At 38.7% G+C, this 24039-nt stretch overlaps 1 protein-coding gene across 2 annotated transcripts; it reads left to right on the top strand.

Moving 5' to 3' along the window:
* Positions 1–3590: 3590 nt before the first annotated feature.
* Positions 3591–23128, top strand: LOC143141087 (major histocompatibility complex class I-related protein 1-like). Of its 2 annotated transcripts, none has more exons than XM_076302346.1 (10): positions 3591–3760; positions 11932–12222; positions 12316–12615; positions 12720–12854; positions 13520–13639; positions 17898–17981; positions 19850–19891; positions 19981–20007; positions 20231–20275; positions 20359–23128. In XM_076302346.1, exons 1-9 carry the CDS (start codon positions 3706–3708, stop codon positions 20263–20265), a joined length of 1089 nt encoding a protein of 362 aa, XP_076158461.1. In that variant the 5' UTR covers positions 3591–3705; the 3' UTR covers positions 20266–20275; positions 20359–23128. The 2 variants fall into 2 exon arrangements, with proteins under 2 accessions (XP_076158461.1, XP_076158460.1); XM_076302345.1 differs by having other exon boundaries at positions 12720–13001.
* The last annotated feature ends 911 nt before the right edge of the window (positions 23129–24039 follow it).

The raw sequence follows: 24039 nt of genomic DNA, 5'->3' as shown, positions 1-24039 counted from the left end.
TATTCAAATTTAGTAGGATGTCCAGTTCACATTGGGAGGGGTTTCGTTCTCAAAAGTGGAGCGCATGGCGTAACAAGGTGTTCCTAGGTCTTTTAATCAGTCATATGGGTGTGTTTGGGGCGTAACATCATTTTAAACCAATGAGAATGACATCTGTCATTCCCTTTAACGGCGCAACGCGCGATATGTCAAATAAATGCATCGGTATTTTGGCATTCAACGGCGCATTTGAAGGAGGCTGCTTGCGAGACCGTATGGAATAGTCATTCTTAAACCATGCTTTACTAAAACCTAGCATAGCCTTCACGCATTTGCACTCGTCTATTATTTGAACTCATTGGCAAAGTGAAACTAACTTCACCAAGGAGTCAGTCAACGACAAGACAGTTATATGCAGTTACTTTCACTATTGACTGACAATGGGTTACCATCGAAAACATAGGCTGGAAAAAGCAACACTTACCCTAATGTTGCTCAAATGACTGAATAAAACAACATTTATCCTGCAGAGGAGTTGCTTATATCTCGTGACAGTGCGTCTTCAGCTGTGCTCCATACGTGTCTCTCGCCTCTCCCCTAATCCCTTTTAACCGTCATTACCAATTTGCAAATGATGGTGAATAACTACTCATCATGAGATGTACAGTATTTCGTAATATCTTTATTCTAATTATGTTTCCCATTGTAATCGTGCAATTTAATGCTTTGCATGGACGTGCGCTGGTGTGCGTTCATGAATGATAGAAGGATGGTGCGTGCACCTGCCAATATGACTGTTGACATGCGCTCTTAAAATAGCATATGAACAACTCGCCATTGACTTCTGACCAGGTTTAGGTGGTGTATGATAGCGATTTTTAGACAATGCGCGAGTCCCCTCCCTAGGTTGTTAATTGCCACACCCCTGGGCGCAATGCTTAAAAAATAAACCTGCAAAATACCGAATTCAACTTTCCGCGGGTGAATAACGAGTATTACGCCATGCGCTGGTGACCCAAAATACAGCCCTTAATGAGACGAACTGCATGCCGTTTCCATTTAACCCAAATGCCCCAGCAGCAGCACGGGAGAGGAGAGCTTATCTGACAGATCTGCATTGTCTATAGAAAGGTAATGTTAGATTACATTGCAAAAATATCACCATGCATTCATAAGCTCGTGATTCAGTGAGAGTGATCCCATAACATCGGAAAGTGACATTTCTGTATTACATTTTGTCAAGAGGAAAAATCAATAGTAAACTGTTCACAACTGACTATAGCACTGTGAACCGTTCCTGGTTGTGCCTGGCTTCAAAATCCTGCATAATAGCAATCCGCTATGGAACAAGCGTGCCTGTTGTTAAAGGGAATGTGAGATGACGCTCTGATTGGTTTATTGCACGTTACGTCCAAACCACACCCATGAATAATGTAGCTGCTACAGACCACCCCATTTTAGATTTGCGTCGGACGCAACAGTCAATATTCCGCCGGTAAAATAGAGACAGCGCCCAAGATCCGCCCACAAAGCGATTTGCGCGAAGTCAATTGTGTTAAAGTGAAAGATATAGCCCTTAGTGTCCATACTGCAAGATGTTTAACCTAGAATGCTTCAAGTCCAACCTCTCTTACACACCCATCTGGGAGCTGCAGTATGCAGATGACAATGCTGAGAGGACCATCTCTTCTTGGCCTGCCTGACTATGAACATCAGAAAGACCAAGGTCAGTGCCCACCACACCTCTCTGCACCCCCGCTAACAATGATAATAGTCAGTGAATGTCTTGAGAGCATGGACCAATTTCTCTATCTGGGAAGCCACCTCTCCTCAAAAGCAAACATCGACATTAAGATACACCATCGTATCTGCTGTGCTTGTGAGGCTTTTGCAAAGCTTCGCAAAAGTCTTCAAACCCACACCTACTTGTTGTCAGAATGTGAGATTTTTCTTTTATTGCAGTTATATTCTTCCACCACTAGATGTACCTATTTCTGCCCTGTGGGCTTCTTTGAGTATTACATTGTCTTCACTTGTCTCTAATCTTATTAATTGTCTACACTGTATCTACTTTGAGTTTGAGGTATGCATTGCATGTCCTGCTGAGTTCTACAATCTGCTTCCTAGACCTCTGTGAACGTACCTGGATTCCTGGCCCGTACAGCCTAGCGACCCACCACCTGCCCTATGACATCTCCTAATCCCCTGGACAATTCCATTTCCTACGCTGGACTATTTGAACTTTCTGACACTAAATTAGGATTAATGCATTATCATACCGGATATGTAACCATCCCACCTCTTGTAACATTCACCTCAGGTGGCTTTAAACACCATGTTCTATTCTCTACACCTGACTAACTTATGCATTTGTCATGTATACAGAGTACAGACCTTGCTGTCCTGTAACTGACCCTAGGCAGATGGGTCAGGCCCTTGAGTCGTGGATCTGCTTGAGGTTTCTTCCGTATCTCCAATTCTAGGGAGTTTTTCCTCGCCCCTGTTACCCATGGGCCTTCTTTTCTTTTCTTTTCTCTGATTGTCTAACACTCTGTAAAGCGCCATGAGACATGTGTAATGTTTTGGCGCTGTATAAGTACAATTGAATTGTAACTCTAAGCTTGCTCCTGTCTCCTGTCTCCTGACGGAGTTCACGGTGGTTTTTCACATATCTCTCCATTTCTCGACATCACCGAGTAGGCCTACTGTCAACGGGGAAAACCCCCCAAAAAACCATCACCTTTCCCATGTTCATGCCCCCAGAGTGTAGTGCTGTAGCTGCCTGGCTAGGGGACCATTATATTTGATATTTGAGTGATTGCCGATGACGATATTTGGTATTGTCTTAACTTATTGTTTTTGTAGAGTCAGGTCATGCAGACCTCAACCGATCCCTCTCATCAACAGTTCCCCTGACCTCTCCCACAGTCCCAGAGTTGAGCCTTTTCCCCACATCCACATATTGAGAAAGTCCCCCTTTTTCATTTCCATCAGGCCCTGGAGCAACTTGGGCTTAAGTGCCTTAAGTGCTTCTGTACACTAGCCCAGCTCCACTGTACTACTACCACCCTAAATATAGTTTAGGCCTAGTACTTTGGTTAGACCTGGCTATATTGCAAAAATAGGATTGTTGGAATTTAACTGTGGTAGGCTGATTCTCTACAAACCAAAATGGAATTAATATTATTTTCAAAGCTAGCTGTTCTCTTTCTCAGGGGAGTGACATTTAACACCACAAATGGGGACAAAACATATAAACGTCCTAAACAATTTTGATTGTGTTGAGCATAAGAATTGGTTGATGCACAAGAGTGTTGAACAGCTTGATCTTATTAAACTGGGGTAGGCTCTGAATCTACATTTCATCACTTCATGTGTCATTAAAGTGTGTGTTTTGCTGTGTGAGTATTTTGTGGTGAATCTGGGGATGTTTTAGCCTCATCTAAATAGCTGATTTGCAGTTGCATGCAGAACATAGGCCTAATGGATATGGGCCAAGAATTGCAATACCATAACCAACCTCGTTAACGTGATTGTACCTAACAACAACTGATGACATCCGTTGTGGGTGGATTTAAATTTACCATTGGCTGAATGCATGAGACGCTCGAGTCAACGCTCAGTTTCCTGTAACTGGAGCCACGGCTCAGACTTCACTGAATTCTAACTGAATGCGAACTTGTTAATTGTGCAAAGTCAACTAACCTGCATGGAGTAGGCTGAATCATGAAGGGCTTTGTGGAATTATTGACGGTCTGCGCCATTCTACCGATATGTCTGGGTAAGATCTAGCCTACAATTATTTTGAAAATAATCGCTATTGTTATCTAGCCCTGTGCAAACTGAAAGTAAAACTTAAAACAAGTGTGTCGCAGTTTTTATTAACTTGATCATAACAATGGAGCTTCAATAATATAAACGACACATTAACTTTTTTGTAAGAGTATGTTTTTATAAACATATTCTGAATTGGTTTTAGGCAGATACTTTCTAATGTGGAGATACAGCACTCACTCAAAAATAGCTCATAGAAATGCATGGGGCTAGTTTGTCACGCCAATATGGCCGTTGTCTACCGCAATGGAATTATGCCCGTTTCCGCAGTCAAATGGGGAAGTAATCGGACACAAACTAGGCCTAAACTCTCACTAACTAAACTTTTTCTTTAAATGATTATTTGCATTTTAGGTGGTTAGGGTTGTGCGTGTAGCCTATGTCCAGTGACGTAACTATAGTAGGTGCAGCAAGTGCAGTCGCACCAGGGCCCGTGACCTCCCGGGGCCCGTCGCTACCTCCGCAATGCAATTGCTGGAAAATTCTATACAGGTCCTTTCTGACTACGTGCCTTTGACCAGGCAAAGGCTACAGCGCAGATGCTCGCAAATATATGGGGGGTTCAGAGTAGGCTACATTTGAAAATGTTAGAGCACGGAGAGTGAAGCGTCACTTTGACGAACTATGTTAAGATGAGCGCTTAACCGATGCAGAGAGATACTTCAAAGTGCAGGTATTTAATGCAACTCTGGACATCACAATCAGTCAGCTCTCCCAAAGATTTGCAAGTATGCGGAAAACTTGTCATGTGTTTGAGTCTTTACGTCCTATGACCCTTCAACTCGCAGGTGATGAACTGCTTGAAAAGGCAAGACGTTTGTCAGACCATTACATAGACAGTAAAAGAAATGGACGAACAGACTCCGTCGTTCTCAATGGCAGGGTACTGAGTCATTTTTCAGTTGGTCCCCCCAGTACTGCGCAGACTCGCACTTAACTTCGTGACGTTAGCCATCGAACTGAATCTTGTAACTCATATGATAGATAGGCTACACAGAAATTCTTCTCACACTTCCTTCGCCTTCAAAGTCATCAAAGTTAAACATTTATTTATGTATTATTATTAATATCATCCTCACAAGTGATATCAAGTCGTGTTAATGTTGAAACTACCACACATGATCATCTTCAAAAACAGTCATGGTAAAACAAAACAAAAAAGTTATAGCCTTGAGGCTAATCTTCTTTCCACTTTTCTGACCTACGTCAATCCATCGAAAACCTCTGAAATGATTATCGTTAGACTACCTAACGGTAAAACTACTGTGCCTCTATGCTTTACCTTAACATACCGGTAGGCTACATAGCTTTGTTCACGAGTTTCCGTGCTGGCTGGACTACGCTTCTTATCCAAACAATACGGTTATCTCCCTTCAGTGCGTTAGCTTCCCTTCAACCGGACATGCTAAACATTCTTCTTACTGGAACCTAACGTTACGTACGAGGTAGTCGGGTCTTGTTTTGCCTTTTATTGTTTATGTAGATAACACAGAAGCTAAAATATCGGCACATGATATATGTTATATGAAGTTATGGGAGTTCAAAAAAATCCTAAATGGATGGGCGTTCTATGGGCTTAGCAGAGAGTTGATAACCACCGCTACATCGATGCTTCTACTTCCGGGAATTCGCCTGCCCCCTTGGACCATTATAGCAGTAGTCCAGGCAAAGTAACCCATTTTGGAGCCAAAAATAGAACTAATTGTAAAATATTTTTTTTCAGCATAGATCATTTCTATGAGGTGTCCAGAACAACATACTAAAAGTCCTAAGAAATCCTAGTTGAGGAAATATGTTTAATTCTCATCAATCCAAGATGTGTGCCAGTATAAGGCCACACAACAATACACCCCTATGGGACTATTTTCTCCCTTTACGTCTATCAAAAAAAAACTTTACACAATGAAAGTATCCATGTAAATTTTTTTGTATTACAAGTTTCTTTGAAAATGAATTTGAATATGCAAATGAGCTGTACACTAATCAAATATAGGCCTCCATAGGCTTATTTTTTCCCTTTACTCCTACCACAATAAAACTTTACACAATGAAAGTCTACATGAAAAGTAAAACATTTTGTATTAGAAGTTTGTTTGAAAATTAATTTGAATATGCAAATGAGCAACATACTAATCACATATGCCCAAAATACACCCTGATGGGCTTATTTTTTCCTTTACTCCTATCACAATCAATCCTCGCAGTGAAAATATATATGAAAGGTAACATTTTTTTTTTACAATGGGTACAATGAGACATGCCCCACCCTCCTCATTAGTATGCTGTCCATGCATAATACATTGGGTATTGGTAAATAGTGTATATGGCTAATACCTTTTTGGGCTGTCATGTCATGAGGAGGGTGACAAATGTCAAAATCCATGTTAGTTCACATCTTGAGGGTATATGCTTTCAGACAATATATGGTTTAGGTGGTTTAATTAGTTTTCTCTTCATGGTACAGCCCAAAATGTATCAGAACACACTTAATTTACCAATACCCCATGTGTTATGCATGGGCAGCATACTAATGAGGAGGATGGGACATGTTTCATGTCATGTTAGATCACATCCTGAGGGTATAAGCTTTGAGAAAATATATGGTTTATATGGTTGAAACAGTTTTTCCTAAATGGCACAGAACCAAAGGTATGAGCCATATACCCAATTTACTCATACCCTATCTATTATGAATGGGCAGCAAAGTAAAGGGGAGGGTGAGAAAGGTCAAAACCTATGTTAGATCACATCCTGAGGGTCTAACCTTCCAGAAAATATATGGTTTATATAGTTAAATCAGTTTATGTGGTAAGAGTAAAGGAAAAATTAAGCCTATTTGGGTGTATTTTGGGCATATTCGATTAGTGTATAGCTCATTTGCATATTAAAATTAATTTTCAAAAAAACTTGTAATACAAAAAAAAATACTTTTCATGGCTACTTTCATTGTGTAAAGTTTAATTTTGATAGGAGTAAAGGAAAAAAATAGCCCCATTGATGGTGTAGGCCTATTGTTGCCTGGTCTTCTTGGCACACATCTTGGATTGATGAGAATTTAACATATTTCCTCAACTAGGATTTCTTAGGACTTTTAGTATGTTGTTCTGGACACCTCATAGAAATGATCTAAGCTGCAAAAAATTCTTTTACAATTAGTCTGTCGTAAAACGCTACTTTGCCTGGACTACAGGGACATTGCACCGACATTCCCAACACAACTCCTCTCATTCAAGTCTTGCTTTAAAGCAGAGATTGCACAGAAGTCATCTATTTTTCAACTTGCCAAAATGCTGGTGGTAGATTATGACAGTGTAACATCCACATTCGGGGAAGTGTGTACTGCTCTCATGTTGTTTCTGGCATTGCCTGTGACGATCTTTTTCCAAACTCAAAGTAAGACCTACCTAAGGAGCAGCATGGGGCAGGCGAGGCTCAGTGGGTTTGCTATCCTGTCCATTGAAAATACGAGAGCCAGAGCATTAAATATTGGGAACATCGTTAACGATTTTGCACAACGAAAGGTTCGTAAGATGGCCTTCTTCTAATGGCCTAATTCACGCATATTGGGGATTGCATATGAATGATTTTATTTGGTTTCTGCACGGTTAAATAAGTTGGGCTACATTCAGTTTTGTTTCTGCGCAGTGCGGGTTTATAAGCAAGCAACGCTTGCAGTTTCAGCAGAGGGTTGAAGAAGCCTATTGAGCGCATTGACTGTTCCCATAATTCCATGCGAGTTGATGTTAATGCAGTAATATTAAATTACCATGGCCTGCAGGCTGTTAATAAAATTATTTTTAATGTTTTCACATGTAATGCATCCTATGTAGTCGTGTGTTTTTTATTTGATATTGTAATATGTAACTACTAAACTACTTCGGTGCCTCAGGCCCTTTGTATAAACAATTGAAGTCACCCTTAATGTGTATTGCATGTATCAGAGCTAATTCTTCCTGGGCCAAAGCCTGTCGGTATGGGCCCGCATAGTGCTCTCGCACCTGGGCTCACCATTGGGTTGATATGCCACTGTCTATGTCTGTATTATGGGAAAGTTGTAAAAACTTGTGAGAATAGGAGACGGAAAACAACAATTTAAGCTGCACATGGTAAGATTTTTTTGATCATATTCACTGAAACCGACACTATGCTCCAACAGAACATCATAAATCAGCTGGTTTTAGAAGGGAAAAAACGCTCTTTTACCTCCACCTAGAGCCTGTTATTTGTTTTTCAAAAATCCACAGCTCCCAGTACTTCTGGTGCAGTCTGGTGTGCACTGACGAGCACAAACTTGATGAGAGGGTGCTCAGTGGTAGTGGGGAGGGGCATGAGAGTTGTAAACATTCAAAATTTTGGCTAAGTCCCCTCAATCTGTCAGACTTGCCAACTACAGCTTTAAGTCTTTCAGTGTTGGGGAGTATCGGAATACATGTAGGCTAGGCTACCGGCGTTGCGTATTCAGAATACAAATTATGAGCAGGGGCTGTATTCCTATATATTTACAATTTAAATAGTTGATATTTAGGCTAGAATACAGTTACATTGTTTAAATCAATGGATTACATGACAATATTTCTCTGTTTTATAAGTTTATTCACTCTCTTAATGAATTAAGGCATCTCCATGAATTTCCCAGAAGCTCCTGAAAGCAATCTATGATTAAATTGTTTCCGTGTTTAAATCCAAGCCCCGCCGTCTTGCACTAGCCTCACATTGCACCCGTCAAAACGCAGCCAGCGGGCATTATAGGCCCACCATTGGAGACCCTGAAATGATTGTTTGCACAGCAAATTAGGAGTAAAGTAAGTGTAACTCCTGTTCCTCACTGATCGTGGTTCCTGTTCCAAGGATATTTTCCCAAGTATTAATAGCCAATCGGTTACACAGTTTGCTAATCAATTAACAAAGCCTAGTTCACGTGTTGATTTAGACAAAACCCATCTCTAAAATAGGCACTGCATTCTGAGTTTTTTTATTCTAACTTGAAATAGTTTTATGGCTTATTTTTCTCTAATTAGATCTACATTTAAGTATTTTTTTTTGGCCTTTTTTGCCTTTATTATGATAGGTCAGTGAAGAGGCAGACAGGCGTGAGTGGGAGAGAGAGAGAGGGGTGGGATTGGGAAATGACCCGGGCCCCTGTGGCCACTTGGACACGTATACGGTATGAGCGCTGTAGCCAGTTGTGCCACAGCGCCCCCATACTTTAAGTTTTAAAATGAATTATGGTGCAGCCTCTGAAGAATTATTCTTGCGAGTAGCATATTTTAACATGCGGTTTTTGATTTTCATTATGTGATCACGTTAATTTTGAGAGCACTGATATACAGTATAATGTTTACAATTTCCAGGTCATTTGCGTTACACCTGTCATATGCGCCCCTCACTTTTACTGGGTTGATGCCACCTAAAATCTCACAGGCACACCTTAATTATAATTTCTGGCTACGCCCTTAGCCTAAGTTTTTTTATTTTTTTTTATTAGCCTAGTCGTCTGCTGTAGTTTTACTCGTGGTCACCTTGCTATTTTATAGTTGTATCAGGTAGCTTAGTTGACTTTACATTCTCCTATGTGGGCCTAACACATTCAGCCATTTGGAACAGAAGAACACACCAGAATAGGCCTGTTTAGTAAGCAGGATTTGATGGCCGCATTCCTACACTTAGGCCTATAAAATGCAATTCAATGCGGAAGTAATCCAAGTATTCAGAATACGTTACTCAGTTTAAGTAACGTAACGGAATACGTTACAAATTACATTTTTTGACATGTATTCTGTAACGGAATTCGTTTTGAAAGTATCCTTCCCAACAATGGTTATTATCGGAAATTTGGCGTATGACATAAAACAGGCGTAGGACAGGTGTACGCTCATTTCCACGCTAAGCACGGCATTTATGAATATGAACGTAATCGGTGGCTACGCTCGAATCTCACGTCAAAGTCTATGCTTGGTTGATAAATGATGATTCTTTGAAAGTACAACTGTAGTCTACTAAATGCTCAATCACATTTTGAGTAATGTGGTGAGGAAAGTACAGGGCCATGAAAACCACATGGGACAGGAGAGAGGCATCCCCTACATTATCTGTGGACCCACTTGTTTTGTCCACATGCCAAAGAATATTGGCCCTCATTTATCAACCGAGCGTAGAAACCAGCGTAGATCTGAGAAATCATCTTACAACAGGGCTCACATGTGATTAAGAAACTTTCGTATCACTTCAATTCCAGCGTAAGAATAAACTTGTGTTGATAAATGTGGCGCCTAGAAACAAGTGTAATTTAAATATCACACCCATATGCTCCTTTTATAGGCCTCACCCCTAGAATTTACTACATGGAGGTGCATTATACATCCAAAAGAGAAACATTTGTGACCTCGAGATAGCCACAGTGACGTTGCAAGTCCAGCTTGTTGTCAGTTGTTGATTTTGACAGCTAGACAAGTGTCATCAAGAAAGTCAGGAAACTATGGCGATTGAAGTGCAACAGACTTTATTTTCGCAGAGAGAATGCATAGGCTACTACAAATACATTTGTTACAAAACCATATCACACTGCTATTTGCCCTTTGAAAATAATACAAAATAATTTATGACTGTTACGCTTTCCAATTAAAGGAACCGTATGTAAGAAATGTATTTCAATTAATCATAAAATGGCCCTGATGATATGTCACTAGACATTAAGAAATCATGTTAATTTCAAATACTTATATCACTGACAACAGTAGTCCGGCCAGGATACCATTGTTAAATGAATAAACTATATCTGACCATGAGGAAGAGACTAAGGGCATCAGGCAAAATGTTACAAATTTACATGTTACAAAATAACACATATATAAATGTAATGAATGTTATTAGAGTGCATGGAAATGTACTCTACTGTGGTTAGCATTGTTAGCAAAACTGCTAGAAAACATTAGCTAAGTTAAAGGAACTGTATGTAAGAAATGTATTTCAATTAATCATAAAATGGCCCTAATATGTCACTAGACATTAAGAAATCATGTTCACTTCAAATACTTATATCACTGACAACAGTAGTCTGGCCAGGATATTGTCTTTTAAAAAAGTACAGTTGCAGCCCTCAACTGATGTTGTTGTTGTGTTTTGTCATGTCATGTTGTGTTTTGGCCTGATGCACCACCCTCCACCTATCTACTAATCACAAAGTCAGTAGTGTTTCGGCATCTGGGTTGGCAACCTCGAGTCAGGGGGGAGGGGGAGGGGATACACCACACTACAGTAATTTGAAAGTGATTGCAGTACCAGTTTTGGCCACAATCTTACATATGGTTCCTTTAAGTAATTATCTCCACATCTTAAGTGTCAACATAACAGGCTACATTACGGCAAGTAGGCTACAGGAAAAATCGTATGTCCAAGATATTCCATAAATTCAACTTTTCAACTTTCCAAATGAGCGTATGCCTGTCCTACGCCTGTTTTATGTCGTATGCACGTTTCATAAATGAGGGCCATTGTCACTATCTCATCTGCATGATTGCTCATTGTCTTGAGTTGCAGGTACTAGGTATTATATAAATACCAAATATTTTTAGATTTTTTTTTAAAGCTTTCACCTTCATAATAGGCCTAATTCTACACTTGGCTGTAGGACTAAATTATTTAATTTCCCGTTTGATCCTATTGTCCTTGCACAATGTGTCACTTGCATCATTCCTTGCATGTCAATTACACTCAAAAATAGGCTACCTGCACGGTTCCATGCACAGAGTTGATGTTGAGTGGCATTATACTCTTTGCATGCATTTCTATGCCAAACTGATTTCGATGTAAAAGTATCTATAACATTCAATGCATTAACCTTAATAGACTAATTTCTTTCCATGAAGGCAAACTTGTTCGTCCACGTAAGTCGCCTATTTTAGCCGCTTATTTACCATGATGGAAAATCTCAGCTCAAATTTCTCCACAAGCCACATACAGTCAACAACGGAGCAATAGGTTCCCAATTCCTGAAGACCTGCCCTAGGCTATTGTCATGTGTGCTGTTGTGTTGTGTGCTATTATTATGCTGTTTTCCGTTATTTAAAGACCCTTCTTCACTGTAGACTGATGTTCTTCTAATTCATTTTTCCTGAAAAGCTGGACAAGGTGCCCCAGAACGCCACTCCCTGTACTATGTGTACACAGCCTTGTCAAAGGCTGTCAACGCACCAGGCATCTTTGAATTTACTGCCATGGGCCTACTGGACGACAGAAAGATTGATTACTATAACAGTAAAGACAAAGTCAAGATTCCTCAACAGACCTGGATGAAAGAAAAGCTTCCAGTGGACTACTGGGAAAAGGGCACCCAGTCACGTAAAAGCAAAGAGCAATGGTTCAAAGTCAATGTGAACATTCTGATGGAACGCATGAGACAGAATGGATCTGGTGAGTTCCAGCACACCCTGACTTCATAGTTATGTCAGCAACAGACACATCTTTATTAATGCTTATTCTGACCTGCTGTTATGCTTTCCTCAGATGTTCATGTCCTTATGTGGAAACATGGCTGTGAGGTTGACAGAATGGCAGACGGTTCTGTCAGTTTTGTTAAAGGTGTTGATGCATACAGCTATGATGGAAAGGATTTCCTTTCCTTTGATGATGCATCAATGCAGTGGGTTGCCCCAGTTAATGAAGCTGTACCCACAAAACAGAAGTGGGATGGGGTTCCCATCCTGAATCAGTACACCAAGGGCTACCTGGAGAAGGAGTGCGTGGACTGGCTGGACAAGTTCAGAGAATATGGGGACAAAGAATTACAACAACAAGTGAAAGTTTGTGAGTACTTAACATAGGATGAAATACTTTTGTTTAGCGGTATTTTACTCAATTAAACATAAGTAAAATGTATAAACATGCATTATTTTTTCTTGGCTCATCAGCTCCACCAAAGGTTCGTCTTTTTGCTAAAGCAGCCAGATCTTCAAATACACTCAAGTTGACCTGCATGGCCACAGGTTTCTACCCCAAAGACATTGAGATCATCATTCGGAAAGGAAAGGAGGTTAAAGCGGAAGGTGATAATAATAATGTCATGCCCAATGGCGATGGAACCCATCAGATCAAACTGAGTGTGGAGGCCAAATGGTCAGACATTAATGATTATGAGTGTAAGGTGAACCACATAGGCCTGGAAAAACCAATTAAAAAATATTGGTCATTAGGTAAGATTGCATTGTATGATTTAATCCTTACTTTTACTGTTTCTTTTTGTTTGTTTGTTTTTTTACATGTAAAAATGGCAATTCCACCATGCTTCGGATTAACAATCCAATGCTTCACAGGAGAGGACTTATCATGCAGGGAAAAGGAAGGGATCACCAGAGCACACAGATGTTGAAGTTGCTTTTTTAATTATTATTATTTCCGAACAGTGCAGTTCTGAAGTTCAGCATCCATGTGCTCTGGTGATCCCTTCCTTTTCACTGCATGATCAGCCCTTTGGACATGTTTGTGTTTGACTTGTATTTTTACTGTGAATAAACAAAATCAATTACATTTTATATTTATATCTCTGTCAACAAGCAATATCAGTCATGGATTATTTCATGGAAGGAAATGCTAAAACTGTCTTGGCTCTGATAGTCTTCACAGTTGTACAGCCAGAACGGATTTGATCTGTACAATAAGGTTTGAGCAGCAATAAAGGTCTATGTAAGCACATTTTCACCATTTGTTACAGACGGAGAAGCACCTGATGAAAATTCAAACACTGGACCGATAGTGGGAGGGTTGGTGGTGGTACTGATACTAGCAACAATGGGGATCTTGGTCATTGCTGTTAAAAAAGGCTGGATTTGTGGTAAGTTCTCCATATCACTGAAACTGATAGCAGATTCATGGTAGTTTATTAATTGCATTCACTTCATGCAGTGATTACACTGCACTATATTAAGCATCTTCTGTACATTTGTTGAATTCTCTCCTCTTTTCCCAGAGTATAAAGATGTTCATCTCAAATTCAAGTAAAATGACTACAAAAGAATTTGGCATGATTTTTCCAGTAGTGGTGTGGTTATAGACCTTTGAAGTTCGCCTACAAAAAAGCTACAATCTTTGCTCATATAAGGAGATCCGGTATCTTTGATTTTTGCTACCCCAGAGCTAACTTGTGATGCAACTTGCCATTAGCAAGTTAGCTCTGGGGTAGCAAAAATCAAAGTGTGCCACCTTCACGTACCGGAGATCACAGTGTCCACTCAAAGGCAGAGGACAAAAGTGTGTTTTGGAAAACGTCTGCATTTCAGACTTTTTTGTGAGATGTATTTTGTAATATCTTTATTCTAATTATGTTTCCCATTGTAATGGTGTAATTTGTAATGTTTTGCATGGATTTGCACTGGTGCATGTTCGTGGATGGTAGAAGCATGGTGTGTTGTGCACCTGCCCATATCATTGTTGATAATGCACTCTTAAAATAACATATAAACAACTTGCCATGGACTACTGACCAGGTTTCTCTTGGTCAGTGGCGTAATGCGTTTTAGGTAGTGTACGATAGCGATTTTTAGACAACGCGCCAGACCCCTCATTAGGTCGTTAATTTCCACACCCCTTGGCGCGTTGCTCAAAAGAACAGACATGCAAGACAAGAATAAACTTTGCACTGGGATAATAATCTGCTTTTCGCCAGGTGGCGAAAATAGGGCCCATTGTCATTTTCATCTCATCTCATCTTTGTCTGGTATCAAGAAATGCAAACGTTCGCACTGGCTGTTAAACTTCTCATTTATTAGTTATAACAACTCTGTATACCGTTTATTCACCACCATTAAAACTCGTTGAAAGTCTGAACTGTGTGAACTTCCTAGGTTCTCGTGGGGAAACTGGACTGCACCACTATGGGTAAAAAGAGGGGTTTCGTGGATGGTTAGTGGTGTGAACCATTTTGGCAGGGGTGCTTTAATGTATATCAGTAGCATGGGATTTTTATCTGTACAAAGCTGTTTTTTGGTGGGAGAAACAACAATAATAATAAACAAGAAATAATAATAACTAGATAAAGTAATTCCAGGGAATTACGAGTGCATGAAAATGATGCTAGGATAGACATGGTGGTTGCATAGCTTAATAAAAGTTGATAGTTTAAAAGTAGACAGTTTAAAAGTTGAATGTAGATAGTTTAAAAGTTGTTGATAGACAGATATTTTAATAGACAGATAGTTTAATGGATGTTGATACACATAGTTCAATGAATGTTGAAAGTTTAAAAGTTGATAGACTGATAGTTTAATGCGTGTTGATAGACTGATAGTTTAATGCGTGTTAATAGGCAAATAGTTTAATGGCTCTGCAGGTAGATAGTTGACGATAACTGACAGTTGGGATGGCTCTAATGTTTGCTAGTAGTAATGCTAACAATGTTAATTATGGTAACCATGTTACTTAGTTAAAGGAACCATATGTAAGATTGTGGCCAAAACTGGTACTGCAATCACTTTCAAAATACTGTAGAGCGATGTATCCCCTCCCCCCTGACTCGAGGTTGCCAACTCGGATGCCGAAACACAACTGACTTTGTGATTAGTAGATAGGTAGAGGGTGGCGCATCAGGCCAAAACACAACATGACATGACAAAACACAACATCAACATCAGTTGAGGGCTGCAACTGTACTTTTTTAAAAGACAATATCCTGGCCAGACTACTGTTGTCAGTGATATAAGTATTTGAAGTGAACATGATTTCTTAATGTCTAGTGACATATTAGGGCCATTTTATGATTAATTGAAATACATTTCTTACATACAGTTCCTTTAACTTAGCTAATGTTTTCTAGCAGTTTTGCTAACAATGCTAACCACAGTAGAGTACATTTCCATGCACTCTAATAACATTCATTACATTTATATATGTGTTATTTTGTAACATGTAAATTTGTAACATTTTGCCTGATGCCCTTAGTCTCTTCCTCATGGTCAGATATAGTTTATTCATTTAACAATGGTATCCACTGATACACAAAGCCCAGGCATCGGTATCGAGACTGAAAGTCAGATCGGTGCATCCCTAGTTATTGAACTATGGCTTGAAACATGATAGTTTCCAAATTTCAGTAGTCTGACCTAACGTGGTTAATGACATGTAGTAGCATGTGGACTGGCCAACGGCAGAAAATAGACACTTATAATGGCTACCTTAGTTTCATCCTTGACATTTATTTATTTAGCCTATATTTACTCATACGTAATGCGTCATTCCGGGGGTGGCATGATGGCTATCCACCCAATAGGTTTGAATCCAGGTTGCAGTAGTCTATAGATTTTGTCTGCAATATTCTCACCACTGTTAATCTATAAGTCTATTTATTGTGCAGACCATTTTATTTCCCCACACAATGAGAATACCATGAGAAGGCTACATATTCTCAACTGATTAACATAATATTCAGTGTCCCGCCGGCGGGACGGTTACCCCCTCCCCCACCTCCCCCCAACATTCTAAATCAATTGTATGCACCATATTGCTATGTACCATAGTAATGTTATACACCATTTCAAAGCTTTGGATCTTGGGAATCCAAAAATGACAACTTTTTTCATGTACAATCTGTATAGTGCATACATTCTCAGATTAATCTTATTATGTCTCAATTAAATTTGATCCAAAATGCCCCCCTCCCCCCCTCCGCTTTTGGTGCTACCCTGACTTCTGGCTGCAGTGTAGCTGCAGCACAATAAGTAGATGCAACATATTGGGTACTGAAATATTCACAAGAATCCATAGAAATTGAATCTTCATGTTGTATTATCCAATATTAGTTGTACAGATGTATAGTCTATCTTATACACACTCATTGAACCAACAAAGTAAATGCAAAAATAGAGACTTTTTTTGTAATTATTCCATATTTTGTGTAGTCAGTCTATATCAGAACACCTGACATACAATCTAAATAGTTCATAAGGAGCCTCAAAGTGTTACCTTTCATTTGAGACCAGGATTATGCTTCTACACAAAGGGGTTAATGTGCAGTAAGCATAAAAAGTAAATGCTAACGTAACAAAAAGTCATATGGGGAGTTTCCATAGGCATTTTACAAAACGCATGAGCATACCTTGGAAAATAATAGTCTAAAGCACTTATATTTTCATTCTATATTGATCAACTTTTGCACACAACTTCACAAGACCTGGTGATAGGGCTCAGTTGTGTTTCTAAGTGATATCAAGTGACCTAGAGGGCTGAAATGTGGTCAGTTCAGAGATGCTTGTAATCCGACAGAAAGAAAAAAACTATATTCTAGCCTGTGTAACTCTGTGTGAGTACATTGCACAGTTATATTGACTGTTTCCTACGAAAACTAGAGGTTCTCGGCTTTCTATAGAGGTCCAATATTTGATGGTAGGCCCCAAAAGAGGTGGGAACAATGCCCTTGTAAATAGGCACAGTGCAATTTCAGGCAAAAACTTCAAATTTATATTGAGATCATCAGAAATGCACACCTTGCATTATAATCTGCTGGTGTGATTTCGTCTCGCCTGCACATTGCTGCAAGTAGACGTTTTAATAATGTTTTTTCTGCTTAAGGCGTTTAAGACATCAGTGACGTCTTCCCTGGTTCCCTGGAACTATGCTTAAACAACAGGTTGAGAGCTGAAGTTCAAACTATACAACTTAACGACAGTGTTTGCGAATGTTCATTGTCAATGTTGTTTAACAATGCATTGGAATCCGTTAAGTTACACCCGCGTTGTTCAAACTATGGTTTCAGGAAACAGTTGTGTCGCAACTGTATAGTTCCAACCATGTAAGTTGCTAACATAGTTAGCAACTATCCTTTTGGGAAATGCACCCCTGAGAGTGATTTGTCTTTTCAGAAGCTTTAAAATATAGCTATCCATGAGCCAGCTGCTGTACAAATGACTTTGCACTGTTATTAGAACCCCTTACTGTGTTACACACACAAAGCCCATCCTCCTACTTATGACCATTCTTTAATTCAGTGTTGTGCATGCATTGTATGTTGTGAGTTGCCCATGGTATTATTACATTTGTTTTTGTTTTTTATGTTTATTTATTTTATTTATTTTATTTATTTTATTTATTTCATGTTCCAGGGAACGTCAGTAAGGCTGATTCTAAAGGAACTATTTTAAGTGAAGGATCAACCAAGAGCAGCGATGAAAACGTCTCTTCACCTGGTAGACATTTTTACAGATTTTATTTGTATTGTACATATTTCAGAAACTTACAAATATTGCTACCCATGAGCCACTTGCTGTAGAAATGCCTCTCTTACACACACAAAGCTTAATCTAATGATAAGTACAGTAGTTATGACTATTCTTTATTCTGTGTTGTGCATGCATTGTGTGAGTTAGCTGAATATTATGGTATAATGAAGATGGAGAGGTAGGGATGAACAGGGGATTGGGTGCATGTATAAACTGTCATGAATCTATCAAGCTGCTGGAATACATTATTCTTGGTTGGAATGTGCACATTTTGGTTACATTTAAGCTAACATTGTTGAGCTGTTGAAAATATTTTTTTAAAGGGTGCATCAAGATGCAAAATCAAACGATTCTGAATCAATGCAGTAAAATATAGGGCTGTTTTTTTTTTTGTTTTTCTAGTGAGCAAAAGCTCAGACCGCCAACGCATAGAAAGTGTAACAGAATTTACACATCTGAACAGTTTAATGGGTTCTTCCCTTCCTTTGTCCATCTATACCCTTTTAACAAGTTTAATTAAATTGGTTCGCAATTTTTTCTGTAATAACAGACCGTCAAGACAAAGATGAATGACATCCTAAGTGACATACATGTTCTTTCTTAAAAACTTGCAAGGGAAAAAAGAGTTCAAATCACAGTGCTTATATTTATTGATATTGAAAAAAAAAACTTGATAGGCCGAGATTCACCGGGCATGCGTTTAGAATCGTTTGACAATCAAATCGCAACCCTTTGAATCACAGTTAAATCAAATTGTGGGGTAGATGAAGATTCACACCTCTAGTTTGCATGTAAAAAGTTGAATAGGGTTATGTTGTCGTCTCGATTGTTTTGTTATTGCATTTTATATATGTATTTATATTATTGCATTTTATATATGCTATATGTAAGACATTTTTGTAATAAATCATAAAATGACCATAATATGCCATCAGAGATGAAGGAAACATTATTACAACATAATATATATAACAAATACTGACTTCACTGACAGCCTGGATAATCACAATTTAAACTTTTTTCAGTTTTTACAGTCCGCAGATACTGTTTTGAGTTTGTGTTTTGGTGTTACTTCACCACACATGTGTTTGCATCCCTGTTAAAATCTTGAAATATTAAATTAATTTATTCATGTTTGGTAGGTTGTTTATTAGGCTATAGTTTATTGCTGGTCGTATAGCCTATGTGAGAATAATAATATAGCCTAATGAATGGGAACAAATAGCACATAAACATACAAAGTGTTCGGTCACTACTAATAAAACATGACAAAATACTTTTATGACCTACTGCGCTAAGCACGGTTCATGCGGTTGAATCCTCAACCTAGTAGGCAACACTGTCTGCAAGGGGAGGGTGAGGGGAGAAACAACACTATCAAATTTTTTGATTTTGGACTGTAATACTCACCTCTCCTTCTCCATTACAGCATAAGGAATAAATAGTTTACAGTCATATGGCAAAACATATAAGTAGGCTAATGTAAATAGGCTATGGCTGTAATGTTACAACAGTAAAAGAACATTGTAACATTACAGCCTACAGTCATAGCCTATTATGTACCGATGATTACATATTTCTAAGGGTAGCCTTTTGCCTTTCATGTTGGATATCAAAATGCAGTGGAGGTCAGTGCTGGGGGGTCAACTTGTTGACACTAGATAAAGATAGATTTTAAAAGTTAAAACCTCTAATACGGTGTGTGTGTGCGATATGCGTGTGTGCATACAGTATGTGTCTAGGTAATGGACAAGGTGATATTCATATTCATATTCATTTTGGTTATGTTATGTTTTGCAATGTTACGTCATGCTCGTTATTTTTGTGTTCCAAAGCAAAAGTGCCCCCTGGACAAGATGCCAAGCTTTTGGACACAGGTAAATGGTTTGCTTCTAATTAGTTTTTGAGTGTCATTACATTAAATTATGTTTTGTTTTTTCAATATTTTTTCTCTTTCATGTTGCAGGGAAGGGTGGCAGTGATACTGATTCTGGTAATATGACTTTTTGGTAACATTGCATGTTTGAGGTTTCAGGTCAAGAAAGTTCTAATGAAGGATTAAACTTGCTGAAGGTAGACATTTTAAAGATTTACAGAGTTGTACATATTACAATAAGTACCGCAACGTACAAGCACATCCTCACCACAAAAATATTTTTTTTACTCATTATTATATTATAGCCTAATGAAAATCTTTTCTGTTTTTCTCACATCAGCTGCAATGACTGCCATCCTGATAGGTGTCCAGTGAGAAGTGAATGGTGAGTGTATGAACAGCTCCCACCTCTCACTGGGAAACATGTGTCTGTGTGATTTAAAATGTAAACAGTCTTTCTATTTCTAGGGTGAAGATCAAGAACGCTCCCTACAAGCTGTTGTCCCTACAACTCCTCTTAAATGATCATAAGTTACAAAAAGTTACTTACAAATAAGTAATGTTTTCAGATAGAACCTTTTATAAACAAAATATGCCCAAAAAAACTTTTTTGATGACTTTACTTATTTGTATTTGCTTGATTTTGGAGAAATGCCTTTTTTTCACTTTTCCTTACTGTTTTTTACAAGTAATTTTCCTATACTGTTACTGTAGGTGCAGGTGTGTGCAAAAATGACTACTTTTAACATGTTTCGGATGTGTGACAGATTTTCCTTGTTTTGCTTTCAAGTCTGCTAGTTAAGCTTTGTCTTCACACATTTCTATTAAAATAGTTACTCTAGAAGTATAATTTATGCTGGTTTCAGCATAAATTATATAGCTAAGAAATATGTAGGTTTTATTATAACATGGTATTGGGGTCAAACTGTAAATGTTCGCAACAGAAATAGATTCCCTTTTTTATGTGCATCAAGGAAGAGGATGGATTCTTATGTTGGCCACGTGTGATTTATAAATTGGCACATTTAAAGCAACAGATTGACAAAAAAATTGTGTAAAAACAGATTCAGCATTGTTCATCACTGGTCTTCTTTTATTTTTGTATATTAATTATAAGAGCAAGTTGCTCATCTATGTTAGGGAAAGGTATTATATAATAGTGTAATGGAGTTAACGTTTTTTTGTTAAACTAGCATTCTCTAAATTGGTGAGAATACCAAAGGAAACCTTGAAAGCAGTTAGTCCATGAGCCAGAGGCCCATTTTGGGCCGATCGGTGCCAACTGAGGGCACCAAACTGTATTGTTAATTTTTAATAGCGATGTGTCTATAACACAAAAATGCATGACCGACATCTGGGACTCAAAGCTGAAGCTTAGTAGAGCGCTCAATATACAGCCTTATTATACGGCTCTTCACAGTGCTAGTAGAACGCTCCATTGACTTGAATGGGATTTCCCAACGTTCTACGGTAAAATAAATTCATGTAATTACCGCTGCAAACATATAATTACCGCTGTCAATGACAACGGGTTTTGTGCTGCTGATCATATCACTCCGCAAGTATTCCGGTCACTTCTTCCATTGGAACTTCTTTCAAAAGTGAAAGCAGACGGTTAATCAGCTGAGTTCTAAAGAATGTTTGATTCAAGTTCAGCGTGTGTTGCGAACTATTTGTTTCTCAGCAAAAGCCACAACGAAACGGTAACAAATAAGTGTAAAGAGACATATCGTGGAGTTTATTTTTTCGTTTTGGCAGGTACCCGTATAATAAGCGGGATAATGTATAGTCAATTCAGGGCGAAACAAGACCCATCCGCTGGCGCATCGGGGTCCGGTTCGCCCTGTCGGGACTTATTTTCCCCATAATGACCGGCGTTCTATACATTATCCCTTACATACACCCGATTTACCTATGTATTATGCATAGGCAGCAAAGTCATGAGGAGGGTGGGAAATGTCAAAACCCATCTTAGTTCACATCTTGAGGGTAGCCTATATATTTGGGCAGCCGTGGCCTACTGGTTAGCACTTCGGACCTGTAACCGGAGGGTTGCCGGTTCGAACCCCGACCAGTAGGCACGGCTAAAGTGCCCTTGAGCAAGGCACCTAACCCCTCACTGCTCCCCGAGTGCCGCTGTTGATGCAGGCAGCTCACTGCGCTGGGATTAGTGTGTGCTTCACCACACTGTGTGCTGTGTGTGTTTCACTAATTCACGGATTGGGATAAATGCAGAGACCAAATTTCCCTCACGGGATCAAAAAAGTATATATACTTATACTTATATATGCGTTCAGACAATATATGGTTTAGGTGGTTTAATTAGTTTTCCCTTCATGGTACAGCCCAAAATGTATCAGCCATATGCTTTATTTACTAATCCCCAATGTGTTATGCTTGGGCAGCAATGACAAGAGGAAGGTGGGACATGTCCAAACCCATGTTAGATCTCATCCTGAGGATATACAGTATGCTTTCAGAAAATATATGGTTTGGGTTATTGAACCAGTTTTCCCTTAATGGCAAAGACCCAAAGGTATCAGCCATATAGCTTCTATGAGTGTATGCTTTCAGAAAATATATGGTTTAGGTGGTTGGTACATCCCAAAAAGGTATCAGCCATATATTCTATTTATCAATAGCCAATGTATTATGCATGGGCAGTATACTAATGAAGAGGGTGGGACATGTCTCATGTCATGTTAGATCACATCCTGAAGGTATCAGCTTTCAGAAATATGGTTGAATCAGTTTTCCCTTCATGGTACAGACCAAAATGTATTTGGTGTACACTTTTGTCACCTAAATCCATAAAATATCATTCATTTCAATTGGAAATCTTCAGCTGTGAGTTTGGAAAGTCCATCACACATTTTTGTCATGTGAGGGCATAGAAACACAAAATAAAACCGGTGTGGTTTGGTGCCCTTTTATGGCACCGACTTCTCCGCTGGCTCATGGACTAAATATCTTATTTATGAAATTGAAGTACATTGTCTTGTTTAAAACAACAGTGTCAGAAAGCTTATGATAATAAATAAATAAATAAGTTATCTTTTCAGGGATTTTTTACTCTTTCGTGTGTTTTTTTACTCTTTTTTAACTTTGAACAAGGAACAGGTCATCATATCTTGGCCCTACTTTCTATAACATTGGAGACAAGTATAAGGTCAGCAGTGACCAGATTACCTTTGCATTATGTAATGGTGGCTGATTAAAACTAATATGTAATCAAGAATGTTTTAGTGTCTTCTATCTTTTTTTCATATGTTTCTATGTTTACAATATACTTTTGAAATCACATTATATTTAAATATATTATATTTGAAATCCCATCCTTTTGAATTTACATTTAGATTATTACCTATCACAACATTCCACTTCTGACATGCACTTGACAGATGTTTGATGAACTAAAGTATAATGCAATGTACACATCCTCATCACAAAAAATGTAGCTGTTCATTTAAAGTCAGGGATTTCACATAACATTCACATTTAGCAATCATCTCCCCACAACCACTAACTGCCCATTCTGTTACACTAAAAAAAACTGGTCTCTGTAGGCAGCCCAGAGGGGTATTTCACAAAGGCAGAATTAAGACATCCAAGATAAGTGATAAAGCAAGGTTTGACATAGCGTTGTCTGGTCATCCTAGCTCAACTCGTTCACTAACGCCAACCCAGGATGAGTAGGAGCGACTATGTTAAGCCAGGTGTAAGTAATTCAGGATGTGCGCATTCTAATTTATTTTCCAAAGTGCCCACGGTTGGAATAAAAAAAAAATGCAGGAAATAACGTCATTCACACAAAGTGAACAACAGCTTTTGATCTGTATACCTTTATATTGGCTTTACAACCAAATTCTGAAAACACATTCGAAAAATTGCCCCTCTATTTCCAATCAACTAGACTATTATTCAAACGTCTTTCAACAAAAGAAGCAAACAACAAGTACAAACAAGTATGTTAATAATAAGCCACAGTTTTCAGGTGTCCGGCCTCGATGTTAATGATACCTTAATTTGCAGGGTAAAATATCTTCCTGCTTTTGTCTTTCCTGTGGACTTTTCTTTTGCTGTCTATGGGACAGTGCTAGCCTATCATCCAAAATGCTTGATTGCATTGCATTCTCCACATTTTTAGCT

Source organism: Alosa pseudoharengus, unplaced genomic scaffold, assembly GCF_046254945.1.
Source record: "Alosa pseudoharengus isolate Yale_2024_CS ecotype anadromous, Long Island Sound unplaced genomic scaffold, YU_APseudo_1.1 YU_APseudo_1.1_scf_23, whole genome shotgun sequence".
NCBI classification, from domain to species: domain Eukaryota; kingdom Metazoa; phylum Chordata; class Actinopteri; order Clupeiformes; family Clupeidae; genus Alosa; species Alosa pseudoharengus.
Note: the sequence above shows the minus strand (reverse complement) of the source record. Positions and strands in the feature narration are given on the sequence as shown.